The sequence below is a fragment of the Pleurodeles waltl genome, chromosome 3_1 (assembly GCF_031143425.1).
Source record: "Pleurodeles waltl isolate 20211129_DDA chromosome 3_1, aPleWal1.hap1.20221129, whole genome shotgun sequence".
Classification (NCBI taxonomy): Eukaryota; Metazoa; Chordata; class Amphibia; order Caudata; family Salamandridae; genus Pleurodeles; species Pleurodeles waltl.
In genome coordinates, this window is record NC_090440.1 from 795224084 (window position 1) to 795250013 (window position 25930).

Below are 25930 nucleotides of genomic sequence, written 5' to 3' on the forward strand. Positions count from 1 at the left end.
CAAAGAGAATAGCGGGGCTCAAGAGATTTGCCCAAATTTGGGGTGAATTTTATCAAGATGACTGGCAGCAGCCATATTTATGTTAGGAAACTACTTGAGTGACTCTATTTAGATTAGTTGGATTAAAACTGTGCTATCAATATGGAGTTGTTGTATGATAAATTATGTATTTGAAATTAGCTATTTTCCTCTGTTGGATCTCGGTAAAACCAATAAGAAATAAAAATTAAAAAAAAGAACTTCAATCTGATATTAATAATTTAGCTGCTCAATTGAATTCAGGGAATACTACACTGTCAGTCACTTGCAGCTCTCCACATTCTTTCAGATGCACCTATACTTGGATTGACTGAACAAATGTTTGATTAAAACCCTAGGAAATGAAAGGATTTTTTGATAGCTGCCTGAAGCCTCACTTGTATGCTCCTGATAAAGCTAAAGAAGTATTCAAGATCAGAAATGTATCTGGAAGGGCATTTTCCTAGGCCCTTGTGGTATCCTAATACCTAGGTAATTATAATGCTTTCTTGGCGTTATTTAAGCAAATGTTTGATAGAAAGGGTCAAATGTCAGTATTATTACAATTAAAATAAGGCACTCCAAATTTAGTGTTGTGTGTTACTACATTTTAGGCTACTGCCAGAGAGTCTAATTGGCATGGAAATAGTATTTTTATACTTTTCTGAAAAGCGCTTAAAGAAGATTTCAAAGATGAACTAGATAGACTAGCTGTGCCATCTTCCTTTTTGGGTCTGGTGGCCCTAGTCATTAAAATGGACAGTCAAATTCTAGAACGCAGGTTCTCTAGTCTTCTCTAATCTTAATCTGAAGAACCTAAACAGTAGGGCATGGCCTTATGTCCGCTTCTGGAAGAAGGAAAAGCATGAAGAAGAAATATGGAACTTGTTGTTCACTAAAGCACTTCATTCATCCTTGAGAGGGAGGAATGTGACAAGTGTGGAAACTAATCCTCTCAAAAACCTGAAGGATATTTCACTTTTAAAGTCTTGCAACCAATACTGCACTTCTAGATCTGATTATTTAAGTTCCTATAGTAGTTGTTTGGAGAACATCTGGAAATTGTACGGATAAGGTTTGGGCATATCATCATCATATTCAATACAATAAAAAAGATCATACCTTTCAGATGGAAACTGTAGATGGAATTCCATTATCTTTAGGAGCAGTAGCTAAAGAAACTGAAGCATGTCATCTTTAAATAGCTCAACATCATGAATATATAGTTTAGCTGATTCTCGTTATCCTATGTTTAAAGGCATATGGTTTGAGGGAAGTCCTGTTGTCTTCCCAACTGCTGTATTCACATGGGCTGGAAAGACCATGCTATTGGTTTCAGGACACTGCATGGGACATTGTTCCATGGCATCATTTAGAAAATCCTCTATTAAAAAGTTTGGCCATGAAGAGGATTCTATGATAGCTTCTAATACCAATCTTCGTACTAAATACCACAATTCTAGATTCTAGGTACGTTCTCAGAGATGTTGGCCAAGTAGTTACTTTTTCTTACAATTCATGATTTTTAAATAGATTTAAATCTTGAGGCAGCTGTCCCATTAGGGAGAACTCATTCTGGAACACAACCAGGGAGAAAGGACTTACAATAATGTATCCAGCCCAGCCTTTCAAAGACCGTCTAACATTCTTCTGGTGGGGCATCCATTTTTTTCAATTCCAAGAAATATTCGGTTGTATTACAGAACCACACATGGCAGAACCAAGCGTGGCTTAACAATGCGGTCGGAACCATGACTGCGTCTGAACCACGCATGCCTTTACCATGCATGCCTTTACAACAAATTTCATTGTAAAAGCATGCTTAGTAAAGGTATATTTGGTAACGCCATGTGTGGTTGTGTGATACAACCTCCTCACCCCGCCCTAAACCCTAAAACCTACCCTGTCCTAAACACTACCTCACCCTGTCCTAAAAACTACCCCAAACCCCTGCCCTAAACCCTAAAACCTACTCTGTCCTGTCCTAAAACCTACCCCAACCCCCACCCCACCCTAGAAGCTACTATACCCTGTCCTGAAACCTACCCTGACCCTCCACCCCATCCTAAACCCTGACCCTCTCCTAAAAACTACCCCAGCCTGTCCTAAAACTTCCCGAACCCCTGCCCTAAACCCTAAAACCTACCCTACCCTGTCTGAAAAACTACCCCAAGTCCCCGCCCCACCATAAACCTTAAAAGCTACCATGCCCTGTCCTAAAGCCTACCCTCCCTCAAAACTACCCTGTCCTCAAAACAACCCAGACCTCCACTTCTGCCCTAAACCCTACCCTGTTCTTAAAACAACCCAGCCTGTCCTAAAAACTACCCGACCCCGCCCAAACCCTATAACCTACCCTGTCCTAAAAACTACCCCACCCTTTCCTAAAAACTACCCCAACCCCGCCCTAAACCCTAAAACCTACCCTGTCCTAAAAATGACCCCACCCTGTCCTAAAAACTACCCCACCCTTTTCTAAAAACTACCTCAACCCCCACCCAGAACCCTAGAACCTACCCAGCCTGTCCTAAAAACTACCCTGACCCCCACCCCGCCCTAAACCCTAAAACCTACCCTGCCTTAAAACTCCACACCCTGTCTTAAAAACTCCCCCGAGCCCCTGCCCCCGCCCTAAACCCTAAAAGCTACTGTGTCGGAAAAACTCCCCCACCCTGTCCTAAAAACTACCCGACCCCCTGCCCCATCCTAAACTTTGATGCCTCCCCGTCCTGTCCTAAAAACTACCCAAACCACGACCCACCCTAAACCCTAAAACCTACCCTGACCTGTCCTAAAAACTACACCAAACTCCAAAACCTACCCTGTCCTAAAACGTACCCACCCTGTCCTAAAAACTATCTGAACCCTGCCCCCACCCTAAAATTTACCCTGCCCTGTCCTATAAACTACCCCGCCGCTGCCCAAACCCTAAAAGCTACCCTGCCCTGTCCTAGAACCTACCCCGCCCAGTCCTAAAAATTACACCAACTCCTGCCTTCGCTCTAAACCCTAAAACCTACCCTGTCCTAAAAACGACCCCACCCTGTCCTGAAAACTACCCTAACCCCAACCCCGCCCTAAACCCTAAACCCTAAAACCTACCCTGTCCTAAAAATTCACCCACTCTTACCTAAAGACCTACCCCCACTCCCTGCCCCACCCTAAAACTTACCCTGTCCTAAAAACTACCCCGAACCCCCGCTCCTTCCCTAAAACCTACCCTGTCTTAAAAACTCCCCCACCCTATCCTAAAAACTACCCTGGCTCCCCACCCTCACCCTAAACCCTTAAGCCTACTCCACTGTATCATTAAAACTATCCCACACTAAACCCTAGAACCAACCCTGTCATAAAAACGACCCCACCTGTCCTAAAAACTACCCTTACCCCGCCCTAAACCCTAAACCCTAACTTGCCCTGTCCCAAAAACTACCCTGACCCCACTGCCCTGAACCCTAAAACCTACCCCACCCTGTCCTAAAAACTACCCTGAGCCCCCACCCTGAACTAAACCTACCTCACTATGGGGGTTATTCTAACTTTGGAGGAGTGTTAATCCGTCCCAAAAGTGACAGTAAAGTGACGGATATACCACCAGCCGTATTACGAGTTCCATAGGATATAATGGACTCGTAATACGGCTGGTGGTAAATCCGTCACTTTTGGGACGGATTAACACCTCCTCCAAAGTTAGAATAACCCCCTATGTCCTTAAAAATCGCCCCACCCGGCCCAGCTCCAATTCTCCGGCCACCGTGTTCCTCTTCTGGATGTTCATTCTGTGTGTCTGAACCACCCTAATGCATGGTGCCTTAACCATGCATTTGCATGGTTCAGGCACATGTGTGGTTCAGGGTAAGCTTGGTAACGTTTGTGTGCTTACAGCCTGTCTGGAAAAGTACAAAAATTGGGCTTCTTGTGAGGAACTTAATGAATTCCAGGCCAACAGCTGAACCGATAGACAGCATGAGGAGTTAGCAAGCAGGACATGATGTCCTCAAGTACAGACATATGTTAAAATATATTTGTAGAATGATGCTAATATTTTATCTGTGGGTTTAATGTTTTGTTGTTTATGGCTGCTTAATTTGCTAAAACATGACAGGCATCACAGTATGAGTGCATGTTTATCAGTTAAATGTTTACTTATATGATTTTATGACTTCATTTAGTCTCATTGCGAAGACACTGGGACACTGGCTTAGGCCAAGCTTGTTCTGACAGCGAGTGGCAACCTATTATAACCTACCCTTCATTGTGGTCCCGGAACACCCATTTTAATTTTATCCAACTCTATGTACTGGACCACGCCTACTAAACTCCGAATAAAATAAATTGTTACTTACACCACACTAGTGGTGGTTGTCCCTGTAGCAAAGCACATGACATGGAACTATTGCACATTATGGATCTGCCCCTCACTGACTACCTACTGGGGAGATACCATTTCACACTTGGGTTCTCATTACGAGTTTGGAGGAGGGGATTACTCTATCACAAACATGACGGATATCCCGTCTGCCGTATTACAAGTACCATTGTATCCTATGGAACTTTTAATACGGCGAATGGGATATCTGTTACATTTGTGACGGTATAATCCCCTTTGCCAAACTTGTAATGAGGCCTCAAATATGCTGCACGGAGACTGTTGGGACCTATACTTGAGAGTTGCGCATCCTAGGGCTCCATCGCTGCTTCAAGAAATACAGAGCCGCAATGCGTTTTGAGGACCTTTGCCTTCTTCTGGTGAAACAGCAGATATCCTGCAAGTGGAAGGCAGCAATCCCCCCGGTGGAATCCGCATGGGTCCTATCTACGTTGGCATGGGCCTAGGTGAACAGAGTGCTGCTGCACTGAGAGGAGGCGAAGGGTCTCTGTAAATACCCCATCTCTTAGACATGGGATGCCCTTTTGGAGAAGCTTCGCTAGGGGGCACCACCTACTCAGCCCCCCTCCTTAGGGCTTCTGCAGACATATCCCTCCTCCTACCCACTCTCCTTTTCCTCTAAACTATGCCATGTATCCAGTATGACACCTGGTTCTCCCCTATCACTTGACACTAGCCTATGTAGCCCTAATGGTAAACTCTGGATTTACGACCTTTGTGCTGCTTTATTTAGTCACCCCCAAATGTGTGCAGTCTTTATTAAGTGTTTTACTCACTTATTTTCTGTTATTGAGTTGGTCCCACATTGCAACTGCATTCTTTGGCAGCTTTGCCTTCCAACAGATATTGCCTCTGTGTATTTTTTGTGGTACCATGTACCAGTTTCACTGTTCTTGCACCTGCGGTCTTAACTGGTGTTTGCATATAGGCACTCACCCTTTATTGATTGCGATGCCATATGTTACTGTACTTTATAAGCCTGCTCATTTGGACACAACACTTTTATGCACACCATTTTGTAATATAACAATTATACTGTATTGTATTGTCTATACAAAAATGCCAATAGAAACTATTAAAAAAATGACCAAAAAATAAATATAGATCAGTATCGGTGGACATGTTAAAAACATAAATACCATAAAACCAGAATCCCTAATTTATAAAGGATTAGAGGATAGATCTCTAATTTCTCACATTTTGGAAGCTCTTCATAGCACGGAAATAATCACTAAATTGGACCTAAGAGTTGTTTACAATGTTCTGTACATAAGTTGAATGGGAAACAAGTTTTAGGACCACTTAAGTCATTTTGAGATTTATTGCTCTATAATTTGATTTATATTGTGATGATAGACTATTATTTTTGGAAAAATCCAAAATATCCATGTTGACGTTTTCAGTTAAATAAGAGTTCCTCATCTCTTACTTCAATCGTAGAAATGCTGCTCTAAAGCATCTTTCATTAAGTAATTAGGATTTGTGCTGTCATCGAAAAGCATAACCAAGGACAATGACACCATTAGAACTGTCCTGCATTGCCCTTCACAATCATCAGTTAGGAAGACTCCGTTATATTCCACTTTTACTGTGCCTATTACAGGTTTAGGTCCCGGTTTACAAAATGGAGTTATGTGTAGTAAAGCTACGAATGCAAACTCTGTTTTTGTGGCCTCACCTCCAGACTAGGGGCAGAATCTGTGCACTGTAGTTCTCAGTGCAGAGATTCCACTCCAAGTGCCGACACTCTTTACTATAGGTAAGTCCCTTTGGGAATCGGGGCCCTGCTGAGGAAACAAAATACTTTTTCAATGACTTCAACTGCTAATGCAGACTTTTTGTAATTAACAAAAATAATTTACATCCGCCCTAATCCTAAATCAACCCAACAGAAGTATATCATTTTCTGATCAGAGAGACATCTATGATATGTGCCACATAAGTATTTTTATCCAGAACGATTATCTGGAAACAGAGCATCCTGTAGCCTTTTTTCACTGGTACCTTCTGAAATGATTTATTCAGTACTTGAAAAATAATGTTTGGCTAAAAATGAACCCTTTCTTGTTTGGTGGCACCATGTAAGGAAAGCACAACATACTGGCATTGTTAGAAAAGATATAGAAATGTGCAAGAGTGCAAGCAAGATCAGTATGAAAACAGTCAACAAGCATGCTGCATGTATTTTTTGCAGTATGATTTCAGATTGACTTTCATGACTGAAATTCAGAGCACTACTGCTATTTAGCTCATCATTATCAAAAGGCTAAGAACTATGTCATGATAAAATGACACAGACAAAGGCATTCTTAGCTGCAGATTCACCTTCGTTTTTACAAGACTTCAAGGATAAGACAGCATACTCTGAGAAATCTGAAACTTGCAAGGCCCACCTGAAATTCATTTCAAGAAATATGGACTCCTTTTCTTCTGTAATCAATTGTACAAACCCCTCTCTAATTTATGTCTCTTGTTACTAAAGGCTTGTCTTAACACTTTATCTTCAAGCCAAAGGCTTTGCCATCACTAAAGAGATCCTTTAGTGCAGTCTTAGGTGGCCTTCACTTTCCTTTGATAGAAAGTCTTTGTTGCTTCATGTCAATTACAGTAGACTATGGGCCTCATTATGACCCTGGCGGGCGCCGCCCTCCAAAATACCGCGCCACGGTCAAAAGACCGCGGCGGGTATTACGAGTTTTCCCCTGGGCTGGCGGGCGGTTGCTGAAAAACCGCCCGCCAGCCCAGGGGAAAACGACCTTCCCACGAGGATGCCGGCTCGTAATCGAGCCGGCGGAGTGGGAAGGTGCGACGGGTGCAGTGGCACCCGTCGCGTATTTCAGTGTCTGCAAGGCAGACACTGAAATACTTTGCGGGGCCAATGGCATGGGCACGGCAGGGGCCCCCAGGGGCCCCGCGACCCCCCCTACCGCCATCCTGTTCATGGCGGCTTTCCCGCCATGAACAGGATGGCGGTAGGGGGGGTCAGAATCCTCATGGCTGCGGAGCGCGCTCCGCAGCCATGGAGGATTCAAACGAGCAGCGGAAAGTCAGCGGGAGACCGCTGACTTTCCGCTTCTGACCGCGGCTGAACCGCCGCGGTCAGAATGCTCGTTGGAGCACCGCCAGCCTGTTGGCGGTGCTCCCGTGGTCGGTGGCCCTGGCGGCCACCGGCCGCCAGGGTCAGAATGACCCTCTATGTTACTAACATGGCTATTTTTTCCAGATTGCATACTTTCCATCAGCCATACAGATGGCAACCACTTTGCTCAAAGATATTTTCATTTTTCATGGTACAAACATCCAAGGAGCTTAAAAATGGTCCCTTAAGTAATCCATCCCCAGAACTATGGACAAACAGGAAGACTCAATCAGACGCTAAAAGTGTGTCTACAAAGCTAAACTATTACAACTAATAATAACTGGAAATATATTTTATCACCTGCAGATTATGCCTAAAATAATGCTATTTATTCCTCTACAAAATGAAGTTCTTGCTGCTTTTTATTATTTTCATCTATTTCATTATTGCTTTTCTGCTTGATTAACAAAACGATTAAAGTAGCAGATGTTTTTCAAAACAACAAATCCAGCAAGCTATTAAAAGATGAAAAGCAGTTCCTAAGCCAACCCACAAATAAAGTTTGGGTGCGCGCCATCCATTTACCCGCTTCAATTCAATCTAACACATTTCCACAAAATAATACATTCCTTTGGAAGAACACAAATAATAAATCCAGTTTCTAAGAGACTTGCCCTGATGTTAAACTGGCATATTTCTCATGTTATACACATTCCTTAGTTAAACTATTCACCCCGAATGTGTTCCCAAGAAGGAATAATAAACCTCCTCCTCCAGTCTTAGTCACTGGAACACAAGAATTAGAGGACCAAGAAATTTGTGACTCCTGTCTATTTAGGGTAGGACTCCAATACTTAATTGATTAGAAAGGTTACAATCCGGAGAGATCCTTAATCAGAAGATTTCATCATTTACATTCTAACAAACCAGGCTTTCTTGTCGGGAGGAACAGTAACACAATTAAGGTATATGCCACTATACTCCCCAAACATTTCCTTTCTTACAACGGCACGAGCCTTCCCTGGGGCTTATTTTCTCCTTGGAGCAGAAGCTGGAGCTATAGAAACGAACTGTGAATCAGTCTTACTGTATGACGGGCTGCAGAGATGCTGCACTTTGAGCTTCCTTTTGACAACTGCTGGGGCTGGCTATATTACTTCGCAGAATTCACATCCTGTGACTTGCTTCTTTTAGGGAGGTTGTGCCCCACTTTTATTTACCTGGTGATTATCGTATTGTGATTATTTAGCAGCAACAGTTTTTCTTTATCTTTTCTTTGTCTCTCTTAAAATTCTGATGATTGAGCAGATCTTCATAGCATCTTGCCTTTCCTTTATCTTTGCCTGCCTTGCATGTCCCTATCTATTATCTTTCCGGCCCCCTGCTATTTGGATTTTGGATGATAGGTTTCCTTCTTCCTTCTCTTTTCTTGATCCATTTGTCATATTTTTACTTTGGGAATTGGAGTCTTGGCTCTCCCTTTTCCTACCTTGCTTTCCAGTATTAACATGAGGAAGATTATCATTGTTTTTTTACGTCCATTTTTAATAATTACCTTTCCTATGTAAAAGAAGGAGTGTAAGTGTATGTATTCTGGACATCACACTCTCTAAGGTTTTGCCACATTGATCAATTTGGGTGTTCCAGTTGTTTGCTCGTTTTTCTCCTGTTAATGGGCAATTCTTCATCATTGAAGCCTCTATGAATTTTGTACCCGTCTAGAGGTTTTTACTTCCTGGTTCTCTAAGGATTTATCAAATTGTTGTTTCATCAATCATCATGAAATTGCCTGGAATTTGAGATCTTCATCATTGTCCAGCCTTTGACACGTACACTGCTGCCTAGCTGCGCCATATGTGTGCTATAGAGTGGGGACTCTGTAAGTAAATAGCTGCTACGTTGGTTGGTGTGGAGAAAGTCCTAGTGTATAACTTTCTCTGCGAGTCTGAGAAGTTTCTTCGTTCTTAGCTCCTTGTTATCTGTGGAGAGGAAGTGTGTTGTCAGATGTTCATCACATACCAGAATTCATTACCCTTGGATCCAACATATGCTCCTCCAGAAAAATCAGAATTTGATAAATCTGTGTGAACATTTCCCTCTGCAAAGAAGAGCAATGATTTTTCTGCATCCCAGGAGAAATTTAGCATCACTCCTGTCGACTGCATGTAGAAAAGACATCTGTCTGCAGAGAATTGCTGTTTCTGTCTGCCAGTACTGAGTGACAGAAGGGAAACACAATGACTGTCACCAAATGAGCATGCTTCTTTTCCTGTTATGGGGCTCAATGAAAAGTCCTCCTTTAAAGTCAGAACATTTTTGACAAATGGTAGGGGAAGATGTGCTATAGAAGCAGCCAATACTTACACCAAGAAAGACTAGACAAAGACAGCATAAAAGAATAGAGGGACAGGAAATGGAACCAAAACCTAGACAAACACACTCTTCACCACTAATGTTGAAAACAGGTAAGACTCAGCATTTCCACAGAAATAGAGATTCAGTGTGTAGATTATTCTTACAGATAGTCCACCACTATACAGAAAAGACCAGCAAAGTGTGTTAAGAAAATAAAGAAGGATTATATTTAAATACACATGGCAAACTCACATGCATCCAACTAGAAACATAGCAGACGTTCCAAAGAAAATAGCCACAATACATTCTGACAATTAAGGGACACATGACCACATGTAACTCCGGACAAAGGATTGTATAGGGATTGGACAGTGATTCCATGTGGAAAGGGAATACCGTTATACACAAGTGAGGACAAAATAGCGCATTTGCCAAAAAATGTGGTGCCCAGTAGCAATGCAAGACAAACAAAAGAGACAAAATTGCTCTAAGTATCTAAGTAAGCATACACAGGCAAGTTTGGGATTAGCAATACAAAACGGAAAAAGGTGTAGTACAATTGGAGAGAAGCTGCCACAACTGTAGCTACAGTCAGCATGAGAGAACAAAGAGAGGTCAAGGTAATAATGTAGAGTTTAAGATTTTACAGCGCAGATCAAGCACAAGGAGCCTAAATGTGTAACAAGCCACACAGGACATAGCGGCAGGATAAGACTATTGACTGAATAAGGCAGGATGAGTGCAAGGAGCCTAAGAACTATACCTTGAAAAGCATGGATTGCAAGGTAAATAAGAAACTGCAAGAGAGGAAACAAGTAATGGACTGATAAAACAAGGGACAAAAATAAGGACACTGGTGAGCAAACACAGGGCTGTCGGAAATACAAAGAATAAGCAAAAGGGAAAGATTGGATAAAAAAATAGGTAAACAAGAAAGGAAGCAAATTAAATTGACAATGGGACAATAAGATCAAACTAGAATGTAAACCACAGATGGAGCTGCTCAGCAGCTGATGACTGTAGACTAAAGACAGAACAGAGAGAAAAACAAAATGCAGTACAGAGGTGGGAGGAATCTGCAGCAAACTACCCATGAATAAGACAGAATGACAGAAGCAAAGCAGGAAAATGTCAGCAAATAGGGAACCAAAGAGACAAAACACAGTGCTGATTTATAGAGGTCCAGAAAACAATACATGAATAAGGACATTGAGACACTGGCAGCTTAGTTTATAAGCAGTTCTGACCAACGGCAAGCCCAGGGATGATTATGAAGAATCTGGTCGTTTGGAGAGACATCAACCTCAACATTATGTAACCTGACAACATACGCTTTTTAGTGAGAAGTATTGATTCTAACCCCTTTGAGAGCCATGTTGTGGATGTAAGAGCTGTAATTAACATCGAGAGGGACAAACACCCTCCATGATGGAGCATAGAATGCCAAATTAGGAAGTTGCATGAGCGCAATAACTTAAACAACATTTAACGTATGATTTAATTACATCTGGCCTTGTAGTGGTCTGTCTTAAAAGTATCCATTGACTGCCAGTGAGGCAGGGTTAGAGCCTCATTCAGAATATTATGAAAGGTTTTAAGGGCCTCAATTTGAAGTACAATATCAAAGGTCCCTCTGGGCCATTGTGTCCGACGCTGTGGTAGGGTTGAGGCGACCGATGATGTGTGCCCTTGTCAGCTGGAGGTGTAAGGTGACCTAAGACCACCCGACTTCATTATGAACTGGTAATTTCAGCATCTGGAGTTATCGTAGAGGCTGGTACTATATCTCTGAGGACTGGAAAATGCACCTATACTAGCTGAACTCGGAGAATCAGCTTAGAAATGTGGCATAACCAGGGAATTGGATATATTGTAGCCAGGTCAATTGTAATGCACAATCACAGCCGCATTGTTACCAGAATGATTTTAGTTGCTTCAAGCAGTTAGAGATGTTATGGGTTTGCGGTGTTTCTGCATTACCCGTAATCCAGATAAACCAGGTAACTCATATTTCTGTGCCCATCAGAGATTAGGACTACATTTTAATGAGGGCCTTCGGGACAATTTTGAAAAGCATTTAACGATGATTTGTCCTAATGTCACTAAATAGTTTATCCTGTGTTTGAAGTTTGTACTGCGTTTACATATCTCCATAGAACTAAGAGGCAATAACGTTTTTAACCCAATCTCCTCCCTTTAAAGAACATATATCCTAGTGCATTTTTTTTATTTAACTATTCACGGATGCTAAATCATTTTTATCAACGGTTTAAACATAGGCATGAATATCTGATTACCAGTTTACTTTTGGAATACGCGTTTGAAATGTAGTCAAGGAACTTCACTCGACTACCCTAAGCTCTTTTTCTCAAAGATGCTGAATTACACCGAGAAGTGCATTTAATGGGCATTAGTTTGAATCGCGTGTTGCCTAATTAACTACTCAGTCTTTGGAAATGATGTTCCTAGTTGATGGATAAATGTATGGTCACAATACCATATCTTGTCTTCCACAGTGCGCTGGAAAGGATATGAAAGTTATGATCGATACCGGCTGTCAATACAATCTGATAACATCTGCGTGCGTGGATAGACTGGGGTAAGTAGTATGCTCAACTGCCTGCATTAAAGTAAGTCCAGGTGTATAACTCTGGAGATTAACGAGACATCTGCAATATTGAAAGTAGAGCGAGGTAGTCTCTGCGTGGTACCTGATATACAGAGCAGGAAATGGGAATAATTTACAGTGGGAACTCACCATCTATTCTTATTTTATGTTATGTTAACATCAATTGTGAAGTGCCCTAACAACCTGTGTTCTCTAGGCACTATTCTAAATGTCAGTGAGAATAATAATCTTGGGCTGATATTATCACTTTCTAAAAATGTTTTTCTGCATGCCAGGTTTTTAGGTGCTGGCGAAAAATAACTAAAGAAGATTCAGAGTGTACATTTGAAGGAAAGGAATTCCAAAGTTTAGGTGCATCAAAACATTTTTTATCTCCCTGAACTGGATTTGTGGAATTGTTGAATTTAGATTCCACTACTAAGTTAGCATTGGGAGAGCTCAATTTTCCCTTCAGGATATAATCTTCTAGGTTATTCTGAAAGAAACTTGAGGCTATTTTAGATCAATACAATACACAGCGTTTTTGAAGAATTGCCATTGCGTGTGCAAAGCGTGGGGCATCCCCCAGCAACCCGACCGCATGAACAACCTGAATCTTTTTCGACAGGAACTTGGGGAGAACGAGTTGTAAAGCATTCTCATATTCTAATTGGGAGACAATCAGTGCAATCACTGTTTGAAACGTTTTCAATGTTCTGTTGAAGCACATAAAAGAAGACACTACTGCAGAGACTGGAAAGAATGACGACATCAGATGATCAGTCTTGATGCCCAGGCGTTTTACATTCAAAGTAAAACTGATAAGGGTTTAGCACCCCTTTCATGTGGCTAGTGAGCGTCCAGCCACATGTCATGCCAGCCATCGAATATCAAAGCCTCTGTTTTCTCTGCATTTAATTTTAAGTAGTTACAACCCATGCACTGCCAAATGTAGAAAGGTTTCCCAGAAGGCATCCTGTGTTGAGGGGTTATTCTCGAAATGTATGATAATTTGGGTGTCATCTGCATACATGAGAGATCTGACTTCTCTCCTTTGAATCCTTAGCAATTGGAAATACATATATATTGAATGAGTGAGGTGAAATGGCCAATCCCTGATTGTGAGCTTTCTGACAGGATTGCAGTTTAGAAGATGACAAGTCGTACAGCACCGTCGGTGTCAGGCAGCCCAGACATGGGTTAATTTCACTGTATGCATTAGTTTTTCAATCTTTGATCTGGCAACAGCATTCTACTGAACACTTTTTACCCGCTGGAATAAACACAACTGGATCACCCTCAACAGTACGCATGAGAAGGAACGAGGGCCCAATGCAATATTACTGGTTGCAAAATTCTGGTCGCAATTTGCAAGCACTATTTGTGTGACGAGTAAAGATTTAATGAGACAATCTATGTACTAGTAGATCTGGTTGCTAAATTATGATTCAGAGTGCTGTTTTATTAACTGAAAGTACGATAATATTCCCATACCTAGTGATAATGTCACTTAAACATTTGAATTTTTCAGTAAATTTTTAGGTTTTTTTAAATGTAAAGTTAGATCATATTACCATACGTAACTATAATGTCAAATTTACCTTTGTTTTTTTAGTGAATTTCAGGTTTTTTTTAAATCACATCACCCCAACTCCTTCACGGAACATAGCTTTTGACCATGTGCAGAAGGGGGTTGTATGTGGGTTTTGCCTGCAGCCAGGCCTTGTGCCTAACCCCTCATGGGCAGTCAGATCCTGTCGGCCAATCAGAATGCTCTATTTTTAAATTTACTTTACCACAGGAGTACTGCATTCACCATCACTGTATTTTGAAGTATAATTTCTCTAAAACGGTTGAACCGATTTCAACTAAATCACAAAAGCACACTGCCAAATTAGGCGTGATTCTTTTCATCATTTTTTTCTGTATTCCATCCCCTAAATTCCTATGGGAAATTGCATGTCAAAAACATGTTTTGAGATCTCCTTTTTTTCAGCCCCAGCTTGACGGACACCTTGAAACTTTCCAGGAAGGAGCTGAGGTGGCTAAACTTTTTTTCAGAAAGTTTCATAAAGATTCTTCAAATGGTGCCAAATGTAAAAGAATGCTCTTCCTATGGAAACTCTGTCTGCCACTGTGTCAATTACCCAGTAGTGGTTGCCACTGGGTAGTTATAGTTAGGACCAGGTTTCCACAGGAAAACAATTTTTCCGTTTGCTAATAACTTTGACACAGTTTGATGAATCACCATGAAACTTTTCAAAAAAAAGTTCACCCACCTCTGCTCCTACCTGGAAAGTTTCAGGGTGATCTGTCAAGTAGGGGCTGAGAAAAAGAGGTGTCCCTAAAAACATTTTCAAATTCATTTTTCCATAGGAAAATTAGTCACAGCTACAGCCAAAATGACTAAACCGAATTACATCAGATTTGTCAGAAAGCTAGATCTTGGTCCAGAGAGTGAGCTTTTGTGATTCAATGTAAATCCACCTGGTAGTTTTTGAGAAATTAAGGCTCGAAAATGTATATTTCAAGCTATTTAAGGTCCGCTGCGGATCTGTGACAGATCTGAGGATCCACGTGCTCAACCACGAGAAGTAATTGCAACCTGAAGGAAAAGTTGCATGCACCTTCTTAGGACCCGGGGACTCAATGCTTAATCCTAAAACAAGAAAGACAAGATAGAAGAGGGCAGGGTAGAGGTATCCTGACCCCCTGGGCCTTGTGGGGGGTGCAAGGGGACACCCTCTGGGTCAAATATAAAATAAAGTGTTTTGGGGGGGTATTGTGGATCTGCGTACCCACTGTAAGAGTCAGTGCAACACCCCTGGGGCTTAGTGGGGGATCTTCAGATCAGGAGTGAATTCCCAGGGATGTTGTTCTGAGTGTCACAGTGGATCCACATAAACCCAAAAGAATAAAAAAGGGGGTTAGGTGCCCACAGGGAGTTGGGAGCAGGCCCTCTCCCAACCCTTGGGCAAGGCACAAGGCTGTGTGATGTGGGGTGTAGCGCACCACAGGCCAGGCCTTGCACCCAACCCCACACCAAAAGCCAAAGGCCTTGTGTGCCATGGGATTGGGTGCATGGCCTGGCTGCATGCACTGCAGGAGATTCGACACCCAACTCCATAACAGTCACGGTGATGGGCGTCTTAGTTTACATTAAAAAAACATAGGTACATTGAAAAAAAGGAAGATTAAAGTGAAATTATGGTTACGAATTATATTAATGTCTTACTTTGTAACATTAAAAAAAACCTTAGAAATATTCTGAATGAAACATGGGTTAAAGTGACGTCATAGGTGAAAATGTCAGGTAAAGCATACTGTTTTAAACAAACAAAGCCACTGAAATACAGAAGTTATAGTTATCTCAAATAACTATAACTTGTGCCCTAAAGTAATCATAACTCAGGCCCTCACCATGCACTGCCAATAACCTTACATATTACATCACTCAGGACATGTTCTATGACATCTTTGATAACATTGCTTCAACATTAGAAAAGACACAATTTGTGACAATACTATGCTTGGTGGGGGCATGAAATATATTACTTTAGGGTATGAGTTCTAGTTACCTGAGAAATCTATAACTGGTGAATTTCAGTGGTTTTGTTTGTTTTAATTAACGTTTTCATCTAACCATAATGTCGTTTTAACCTTTGTTTTTTCAGTGACTTTCAAAGACTTTTCATATCACTTTTCAGTGATATAATTTTGTAATTCCTAACTATAACGTCACTTTAACCTTTGTTTTTTTCAGTAAAAATGTATATGTGTGTGAGTGAGTTATTGTATTAATGAGTGCCTACTCTAGCTCAGGCATGCACTCCTGGGTTGTTGAGAGCAGAGAAAGATTTCTTGAAACTCATGAAACCGTGTTCACCCTTTCAAACTAGATTTAAGTCATGTTTTATCACTCGGAAAATACGTTGTATTCAACAAAAGCCAATGAAACTGACCTTTCAGAAGCTAGGTCCAAATTCGCAGTGCACAAAGAGCGTAACTATTCATAATTATCATTACGAATCGCAATTTGCAATGCACACATGGTGTTTCATTGTGAGTCACAAAGGAAATGAGAGACTGGCGCGGGAGTCCACTCCGCTTAACTCAGTAGTATGCAAAAATGTCCTTTGATGTTTTGAGGTTAGAAAGTATGGAATGGTGAGCATCTGGCAACGTAAGACTGACGTGTTACGCGTAAGAGGAGAAGACATTTGCCTCCACAAAGCACTGCATGCACCCCCGTGTGAAATTCAAAAAGTGACACTGTTTATATAGGACATTTCAAAAGTAATGCCTGTAATGGAGCTCTGATACTTCTATCCAAGTTCCTTAATTTTCATAGTAAGTCACAACCAATTTCCGTCTCATGATGGGGGGGAGGGTTGAGCTTGCAACTTTTTGCTAAAAGTCCGTTTGCACTGTGTTTCAGAATCCATTTCACCACAGTGGGTGAGGCTGGTAGAAGCACCATGTAAAAGACTGTAAACCAACCTCTTTGTATATAAGGACCTTAATTTTGTCTGTCACACTTTAAATCCTAATCTGTCGAATGTAGCTACATTGTCCAACCCCGTCAATATGCATTGCGCCACGGATAGTGCTGGTAGCTACGTTAAGAAATGTCTTAGAGGGGCTCAATATGCTATAAAATCCACTATTTGCCCCTTATGTTACAACATTTTCTTGATGGCAAACTCCCTTCCCAACCTCCTTCGGGGGGATGAGCTCTATGGTTTTCCTCGCTTGCTCGGTGCAATTGGTGATGGGTATTTTGCCTCAGGACACAACTAGGTCTTGGCTTCCCTTAAATCTAACCTTTATCTCGACCAGTTTGTCACTAATGAGCTGCAGCAACTCTGCTGTCTTCTGTGCTTCACTATTTCCTACATTTCAGAAAATCGAAAATACCCATTCTAAGAACAAAGGGAGGCAAAGTACAGAAATTCGTTTACTCTCGTAGCCGTGGTACAGAGAGCCACATTAACCGTGATCCTTCCCCTGATTATCTGCGTCCATATCACAGACCTCCACCCTGGGGAGACAGGACCAGTGCCTAGCAACCATACATGTCTCAGTGGGGACTCCCTGTTCCAGTTTCATCGTCTCTCATTTGCAAATTGCTTTTCTCAGGTAAGAGCAGATAGGAAATACGTCAGGGTGCATGCCTTTCATCTCGGGAGAGCCAGGTTTAAATGCACTCAGTCCCAAGTCTGGTGTATGTGTAGACATCAGCCAGCTGAGCTCTCAAGAGAAAACAATCATAACAATTGGTCATGTCGACCTGATTAAAGGCATGAAATGGAACGCCGGGGGAGTGGTTGTGCGGAGATGAAATAAGGTGCCCTACTTAGCAGTGGAAACAGGCTATGGGTTAGTGAAGGTTTGATAATATGAATGCCCCTTAGCATCTCTTGTCCTTTTTTAGGTCCGGTATTAGTCAAGACTTTTTGATTTTACCTGAACTAATGTGTATAATATACTCATATGGGATTTCAGACATCTTCATCCACTGGTCTATTATTGTGTCATTCACATTTTTCTTTCTCCCACTACAGCATATGGCAGTGGTTCAGCCCACTACAATAGCTGGTTAACTTCAGTGTGAGTAATGGCACTTTGCCCTTTCACAAGGTGCCCATTGGCACACAAAGTACTTCTCTTTAGTATCAGAGACTACTAAGGTAGTGGGTGCTTTTTCATACCAGAAAAATGTATTTTTGCTTTTAGGCCCTTTCGTTTTTGCTTGACAGGGGCTCAGCAGCTTTCCCAGCAAAAATGTTTTGCAAAAACCGTAGCAAAAAAAAACAAGCATTTACATAGCCATAAGGCTGCCAGCAAAAGTCATAACAATTGGCTTTGTAGAGAAAAGTAGAAATAGTTTCCACAAGCCATAGAGACAAGTATTAGCAAAGATATTAGGTCTGACTTTAGTGACCTTTCACTTGCAAAAATGCACACAAGCTATTTGCACAATACATTTGAACAACCTGCCTCTTTCTGTGCCTCCTATGTCCATGCCAAGGCATCAAAAAGGCATCTGTTCATGCCAGTGCTTGCACGAATTAGCACCTTAGAGCCAGGCCTTCTGGCACGGTGAGTGCTTGTTTTTAGTGTGTTTGAGTTTGCTAGAATTTTTATTTTCTGACTCCATTTCAGCAGGGCGGCGTATTAAGGTCAGGAGGGTGTATTAAGGTCAAGAGTTTGAATGAAATGAAGTAGTCTAGCTCATCATGCTTAGACATTTGTATTTGCTGTTTCTTTATGACAATCAGGTCCAGGTTACAGCCCATATGGTAAGTAGAGAATGTACAATATTGCAGTAGGTTTTTGTCTGATAGGAGCAAGCAGCAATCCGATTTAGAAAGAAAAAAACATTTACGTACAAAACACAAGTAGGTGCAATATCCCTGGTGGTGTACAATCAACAGGAGTATGGAAACCCGTTTAGGTGCAAAAGTATTTTAGGTGCAAAGTTAAATACAGTGTAGCATCTACAGGAGTGCAGAGACACTTTGGTGCAAAAAACATTTTTAGACACAAAAGTCATATTTACATGCGTAAATACATTAAGGGGTGTCCAAAACCACTCAGACACAAATGTGGATAAATATGCCGTAACAGGTATAAAAGGTGTGCATCGATTTGATATCACATTTGGTTGACAGTACACTTAAGGGTAAAATCACTGGTGGCACAAGTCCCATTTATTTTAATCAGGTCAACATGACCAACTGTTTCTCTTGAGAGCCACCATAGGCTCATAGCAAAAGCAGATTTTGCACAACTTTAAGACTACATCAGCGGCAACAATCTCCTGCCCAACCACTAATTCGGCTCCAGATCATGGAGACACCTATCCCTCTGTATTGCTTCACATTTTAAACAATAGGACACAATGACAAATTAACTTAGCACTCTTAATACGAAATACTGTATTTATTGAGGCACTTCCCAAACATCAAATGAAAGACCGAAACATACAGGGATAAGTATATAAATCAAGTGATCAAGACTTAAGATACCCCAGCAGAAGAAATGTGCGGTACATCAACAGAATATATTTACATGAACCAAATTATCAAGACTTAGAATACATCAACGATTGAGTTGCAGACAACATACTTGCCAGCGACTGGGGAGCCCTCAGCAGTCAGGCAGGGAGTCTCGATCAGAACCACCAACTACTCCTGGGCAACGCGTCCGTTCCACAGGTGAGCTCTTGTCCGAGCACCAAGTCTCTGTGTCTATTATCCCTTAAACAACTCAAGAAGAGTGTTCTAGAGACCCTCTTCCTCCTGTTATGAAATTAATGATGGCTGTACTCGCCTGTATCAAAATCACTCACAGGAGCTGGCCAGGCTCCCATATTTGCTCAGAGACAGAGTCGTACATTCCTCTTGCAAAAACAACTCAACCTTGTGCACGTTATCAAAGGTGCATCCCCCATACCATGTTTCAGAAAACTGTCCTGCTCTGTACTTGTGAAGAGGAAAACAACTCTGTGAAGGAAAACAGCTGCGCACTGCAGCAGCCATAGGACACAAAATGGAGTCACTCACACAAAATGGAGTTAATGGTCACCTGCTTGGTCCAGGTAGCATCACACTTATGAATCACAGACAACACCCTCCTAACCACGAAAAAAGATGACCCCTGCTTCATATTATTACTGGACTTCTCAGCTGCCTTTGATAGTGTCGACCACCACATCGTGTGGTTGATGATCGGATGCACTGAAAACATTCTTTCCTGGCTCTCCCACCTCTAGAATTGATACCAGTTTTTCCACATGGGTACTCCAGGTCCTAGAAGATCCCAATCATCTGTGGAGTTCCCCCTGGTTTCATTTAGTTCCCCATCATCTTCAACTTCCATGTAAAGCCCGTCAGCCTCTACTCATAGATATCATCCTAATTCATGAATACACTATTGACCAACAATTATAATTGAAATTCTCCTCTGCTTCAGACACCCAACACCTCAAACAGTGCTTGCACCTCAACCAGACCAGAGTGTACAGCACCTTCCTGAAGTTTAACCCCACAAAACAGAATCCCCACTGCACCAAGAATAACAAGAAATAATTAGTCCAAACCTGGCTGACTGACATAAATATGGATAGGTTTGACCCCCATTTTCACCATGAGTGCAAATTATGTATTTACCCAGAGCACCTATCTCACCATAAAGAAATACAACACCAAAAAAAACAAGATTTCTTAGCATCACATTTCTCCACTAAAGAAAGTGAAACCATTCCTCACAGAAAGCAACTTCAGAACTGCCATTCAGGCCATCATACTCTTACATCTGGATGGTGGCAAGGCCCTACACCACATACTCCCAGACTCCACATTTTCCAGTTTGGGGCATCCTACATGCTGCAGGACAACCCCTCTAGGATCTTAAGAAATATGACTACATCACTTCCACCCTGATGAAACTCCATTAACTCCCACTTGCCGTCCCTACAAAGTGAGCACAACTGACATCCCTGCTTATCTGGCTGATAATCTCACCACCTCAATCACTATTAGCACACCCACAACCAGATACCACTAGGCTGGACACAAAGAAGTACTTAAAAGAAAAAAAAAAGGCAAACAGCATTATCTGTCCAGGCACCCAGCATCTGGCACAACATCTGTGTATTCATCAGGCCTGTCTCAACCCAGATCCAATTTAAGAAAGAGCTTAAAACATTGTTGTGATCTATCACTGATGTCATTCTCTGCTCAGAGTGTGATGCGCAAGAGTTCTAAATTCTCATGGAATGCTTGTGTTCAAAACCAGGCTGACAGTTGTCTCCTGGTGCTGTTCACGTACTACATGAATAAATACTTCTCCTCTATTTTGTGTGTCTTGTGGTACACTAGAGCAGTGGTTCCCAACCTGTGGTCCGGGGACCCCTGGGGGTCCGCAAAGCCTCCTCAGGGGGTCCGCGACTACTTAGAAAATTTTGTAATTTTCACAGAATAGGCCCACAGCTTTCAGTAATGTCTCAGTGGGGGGTCCCCGGATTCCAATAATGATTCAGTGGGGGTCCCCCGGGTCCAGTATTGATAAAGTGGGGGTCCACAGAAGTCAAAAGGTTGGGAACCACTGCACTAGAGTACTACAATTTTCCAACTAGCGTTTTTTTTTCTTTTATTGAACCCCATATCAGCTGGACCCACTCAGTTCCAGGCATCATGTAATAAAAAGGCTCTTTGGCATTCAACTCAACAAAGATTTCTTCTCCTCACTGTGAGGATCATTATGAGGTGAGAGTTGGCTTCTTGGAGACTTTGGCGAGAGACCTGCTTTGTGAAATTTGAGGAGAATTTGGCCTGTGTGTGGAGTCCAATGCCTGTCGGAGATTTCTGGAATGCATATGTATGTCAAAATGACCATGGAAGTGGTAGCGCTCAAATTCCTTTAAAAAGCAAAGCTTTTGTTTGGAAACAGGCTTATTAAAAACAAGCTATACTTCCTTTAGGAAAAGACCCGGTTGTGTGCATGACGACGCATGGCAGCCATTTTAGGTGATTGGGAGGAATACCATTCACCACATCGACACTAGCAGTGTTTTACAGAATCGTACTTGTCAAGGATACGTACACCCAGCTGTTTATCTACAGAGTACCGCCTGTCAGTGGCATAAACACTTTGGATCTACACAAATTATCAGCGTGCCCTTTGGCAGGGTATTGCCCATCAGTGACACACACACTCTGTTTCTTAACGAACTTCAGCGTGTTGTCTGGCAAGTTCTCGCTAATCAGTGACGTGTACGCTCTTTGGGATTGTGACCAGAGTTTTTTTTTTATAGATCGTTCAGCGTGTCCATTTCCAGCGTTCTACCATCAGTGATTATCACATGGTCCATTCTAATTACAAGTGTTATCTGCATGTTTATCTGGCAGTTTTATGCAAGTCAGTGACACAAACACTTCTTTGGGTGGTTTCAGCTAGAATTACATTGACTTTTATGTCAGTAACATACTTGTTTCTTTTGTTTGAGACACAGAGGGTCACAGTGTGTACATTTATGTTGGTATAAGTACTAATTTACATTTGAGCAATAAGTATGTTCTCTAAATATTTCTCCTCTGGATTTTATCTCCACATTTGTTTGAGTAAATCTTGTGCAGCTAAACATTATAAGTAAGGGGTAAGTCTGATAGTAGTTTGTGTAAAACATTTTTAAGCATGCAGTCAATGAATCCACCTCCTCCTTTTTTGCAATCTGCAGGTGAACCACCTGTGAAGTCGAAAGCCTGGTGCAGAGCTTTCTCAAAGTAATTAGGAGCCATAGGAGTGAATCAATATTGCCCTAAGAGGAAAAGATTTCATCTCAAGCATAATTTGGGTTTTGAGGGGCAAGCCATTTATGAACAAATCCCTCTGTTATAACATGTGTCAGAAGATGATGAACAACTAGATGAATTTAGAGAGGCAGTTCAGAAACTGGAGAGGCAATTTGATGTACAGCCAAGTCTGATTGTTAACAGGCATACATTTTTTTACTAGAGAACAGTACCATGAGGAATCAATAGACTCATACGTTGCAGCTTTACCTATTCTAGCAGCCTTGAGGATTTCATGAACCATTAATCAGGGATCAAATCGTGGTCAGGTGTTGTGACAAAAATTTACTGGAGAAACTTCTCACAAAGAAGAATCCATCCTTACAGGAGACAATTGACATTGTGAAAAGAATTGAAATATATCATAAAGCGTCTCAAGAATTGATTAACAAAGATAGTGTTGGGGCGATAGCAGACAGCATTTCCATGAGGGACAGCAACAGCAAAACATGTTTTAAAAAAAGAGCAAATGAAGTAACAAGAGGAGCTATGAATCCATTTTTTAAGTGAATAAGTATTTGTTTCAGATGTGGTTTTCCTCAACATGCTCCCATGGGACGTCCCTGTTCTGCAAGAAGTGCTAAATGTAAAAACTGTGGGAAAATAGGGCATTTCGCCAAAGTGTGTCAGCCAAAGAAAAACAGGGTGAATGCTGTAGTTGACTGTGATTCTGGGGATGATAAATTGGATCTAGTGGATAAGACAAAACATTTACTACTAGTTATACACGATGAAGAAGAGTATGAATGTAGGGACCCATACACTGATTTTTTTGTAAATGGAAAGATGTTGAAGCTGCTTGTTGTTTCTGGGGCAAAGATGACCATTATCACAGAAGAGTTATTCAAGAATATGTGGAACAACAAAGAGCCTTTGCCTCCAGACAGGTGTTCTGTTTCGTACGATGGAAAAAAAAAGATTTAGTTGGATATTTTGAATCCACAGTTCAGTTTAAGGAGAAAGTAATTCATGGAAAAGTATACATTGCAAAGAAAGGGTTTCACATTTTAGGGTGGTATCACCAAGAACTTTTTGATTTGATATTAGGACCAGGTAAAGATGTACAAGTATCGTTAGTGAGGTAGATCTGCATGGATGCCAACAATGTCTGGATTGAAAAGTTTCCTAAGGTTTTTGAGGAAAGAATAGGCAAAATTAGTGGGTTCAGACACAAGATCAAGGTTCAGGACAATGTTGTACCCTTAAAACACAAATTGAGATTGGCACTTTTTAATATTAGAGAAGAATTGGAAAACATCTGTGAAAACATGTGCATGCTAGGGGTTATCGAGCCAAGAGAATCTTCACTTTGGTTGTCTCCATTGTATATAGCCAGGAAGAAAATGGGAGATTTCAGAGTTTGTGCTGACCTACGTAGTTTGAAAATAACCATTTGGGTGGATTTGCATCCTCTACCGCAAATCAATGATATTGTACCTAGTTTTGCTATTGCTTCCGTATTTAACAAAATTGATTTGGCATCTGCTTACCACAAGGTGGAATTGGATCAGTCCTGCAGGCATCTTACAGCTTTTATACCTCCTGTAGGCACTTTTCGGTTCAAGAGAATGCCTTTTGGGTTGGTGTTGGCTGCCTCAGTTTTCCAACGTATCATGGAGTCTTTGCTCAAGGGTATAAATGGTATATATAGTGGTTTTCCAAGACGAAATACTTGTAGTTGTCAGTACATGCAGGAACCCAAAGAAATAATAAATAAATAAACGTGCCGGGGTGGTGCAAATGTAAGGAATGTGAGTTTGCCAAGTCCCAGATTGAATATTCGGGGCATGTATTTTCTCACCTGAGGGTAGAACAACACTTAGGTTAAGTTGAAGCCATTGTGAATGCTCCTGCACCCAGGAGTAAGGAACAGATGTCTTTGTTTTTTGGTAGTCTGCGAATTATACGAAGCTCATCAAAAATATTGCCAGCAAGGCTGAGAGTTTGAGAAATTTGCTCAAGAAAAATACAGTTTTTAAGTGGGATGAGAGATGTCAGACGGATTTGACCCAATTGAAGGATGACATAAATTCAGAAAAAATGTTGTCAAAGTATGACCTTAAGGGGCATATTTATACTCTGTTTGCGTGTTTGTGCCGAATTTGCGTCATTTTTGTTTTTTTTACGCAAATCCAGCGCAAACTTAACTCCATATTTATATTTTGGCACTAGACATGTCTAGCACCAAAATATTGGAGGTAAAGTCATTTTTTGCCTGTGGAAAACTACCTTGCGTCAATGAGATGCAAGGTAGGTGTTCCCAGGCAAAAAATGACTCAAAGGCCCTAGCGCCTTATTTATCCTCCAGTGCAAAAATCACGCTTGGGAGGAGGAGGGCCCTAAATAATGGCGCTAAGCTTCCTTAGCCCATTATTTAATGCCTGGGTCAGGGCAGGCATTAGGGTACCCGTGGGCCTTTTTCCATGGTCAGAGACCATGGAAACAGCCCACAGGTGCCCTTCCCTGCACCCAGGGACACCCCCACCCACCCATACACACACCTGGAGGACACCTAAGGATGGGGTGACCCAACCCAGGTAAGTTCAGGTAGGTTTTCTTGATTTTTTTTCAAAGTGCCATAGGGGGGCCAAACTTGGGCCCCCCTACATGGCACTGTGCCCAATGGCCATGCCCATGGACATAGGTCCCCTGGTCATGGCCATTGGGCTGGGGGGCATGACTCCTGTCTTCACCAAGACAGGAGTCATGTCCATAGGGGCTGTGCGTCAAAAAATGACGCTAGTCATTTTTTATAACTCTAACCTGACTAGTGCCATTCTTTCCCGCACAACCTCCAGTTCTCCTTACGCCTCCCAAACCCGGTTAGTGTCATGTATTTTGATGCTAACCCGGCCTTAGTGCTGGCTTGTGCCATTCCTTAAATATGGCGCCCAGCTAGCATCCTGGAATGGCGCAAGCCCGCACTATACTTTTTGACGCAAACCTGCGCTAACGCAGGTTTGCGTCAAAAAGAATGAATATGAGCGTAAAAGTCAATGCATTATCACTGTTGACACAAGTAACAGAAGGTAGGAGCAACTTCCGCTCAGGTAGTTGGTAAAGTTGAAAGAACTATGGGCTTTGCCTTCAGAGCTCTGCAAGACAATGACAAACAAATGTCT

The 25930-nt window shown here is 41.7% G+C and overlaps 1 protein-coding gene across 2 annotated transcripts in view; it reads left to right on the plus strand.

Annotated features, from left to right (window-relative positions):
- Window positions 1–25930, plus strand: part of NRIP3 (nuclear receptor interacting protein 3) — a 294860-nt gene that overhangs the window by 126337 nt on the left and 142593 nt on the right. For both annotated transcript variants that reach the window (XR_011201434.1, XM_069223652.1), the window contains exon 3: window positions 12359–12441. Coding sequence is in view for 1 of the 2 variants with exons in the window: in XM_069223652.1 (XP_069079753.1) it covers window positions 12359–12441 (83 nt within the window). In the remaining variant the exon portion in view is untranslated. The remainder of the gene's footprint in view (window positions 1–12358; window positions 12442–25930) is intronic.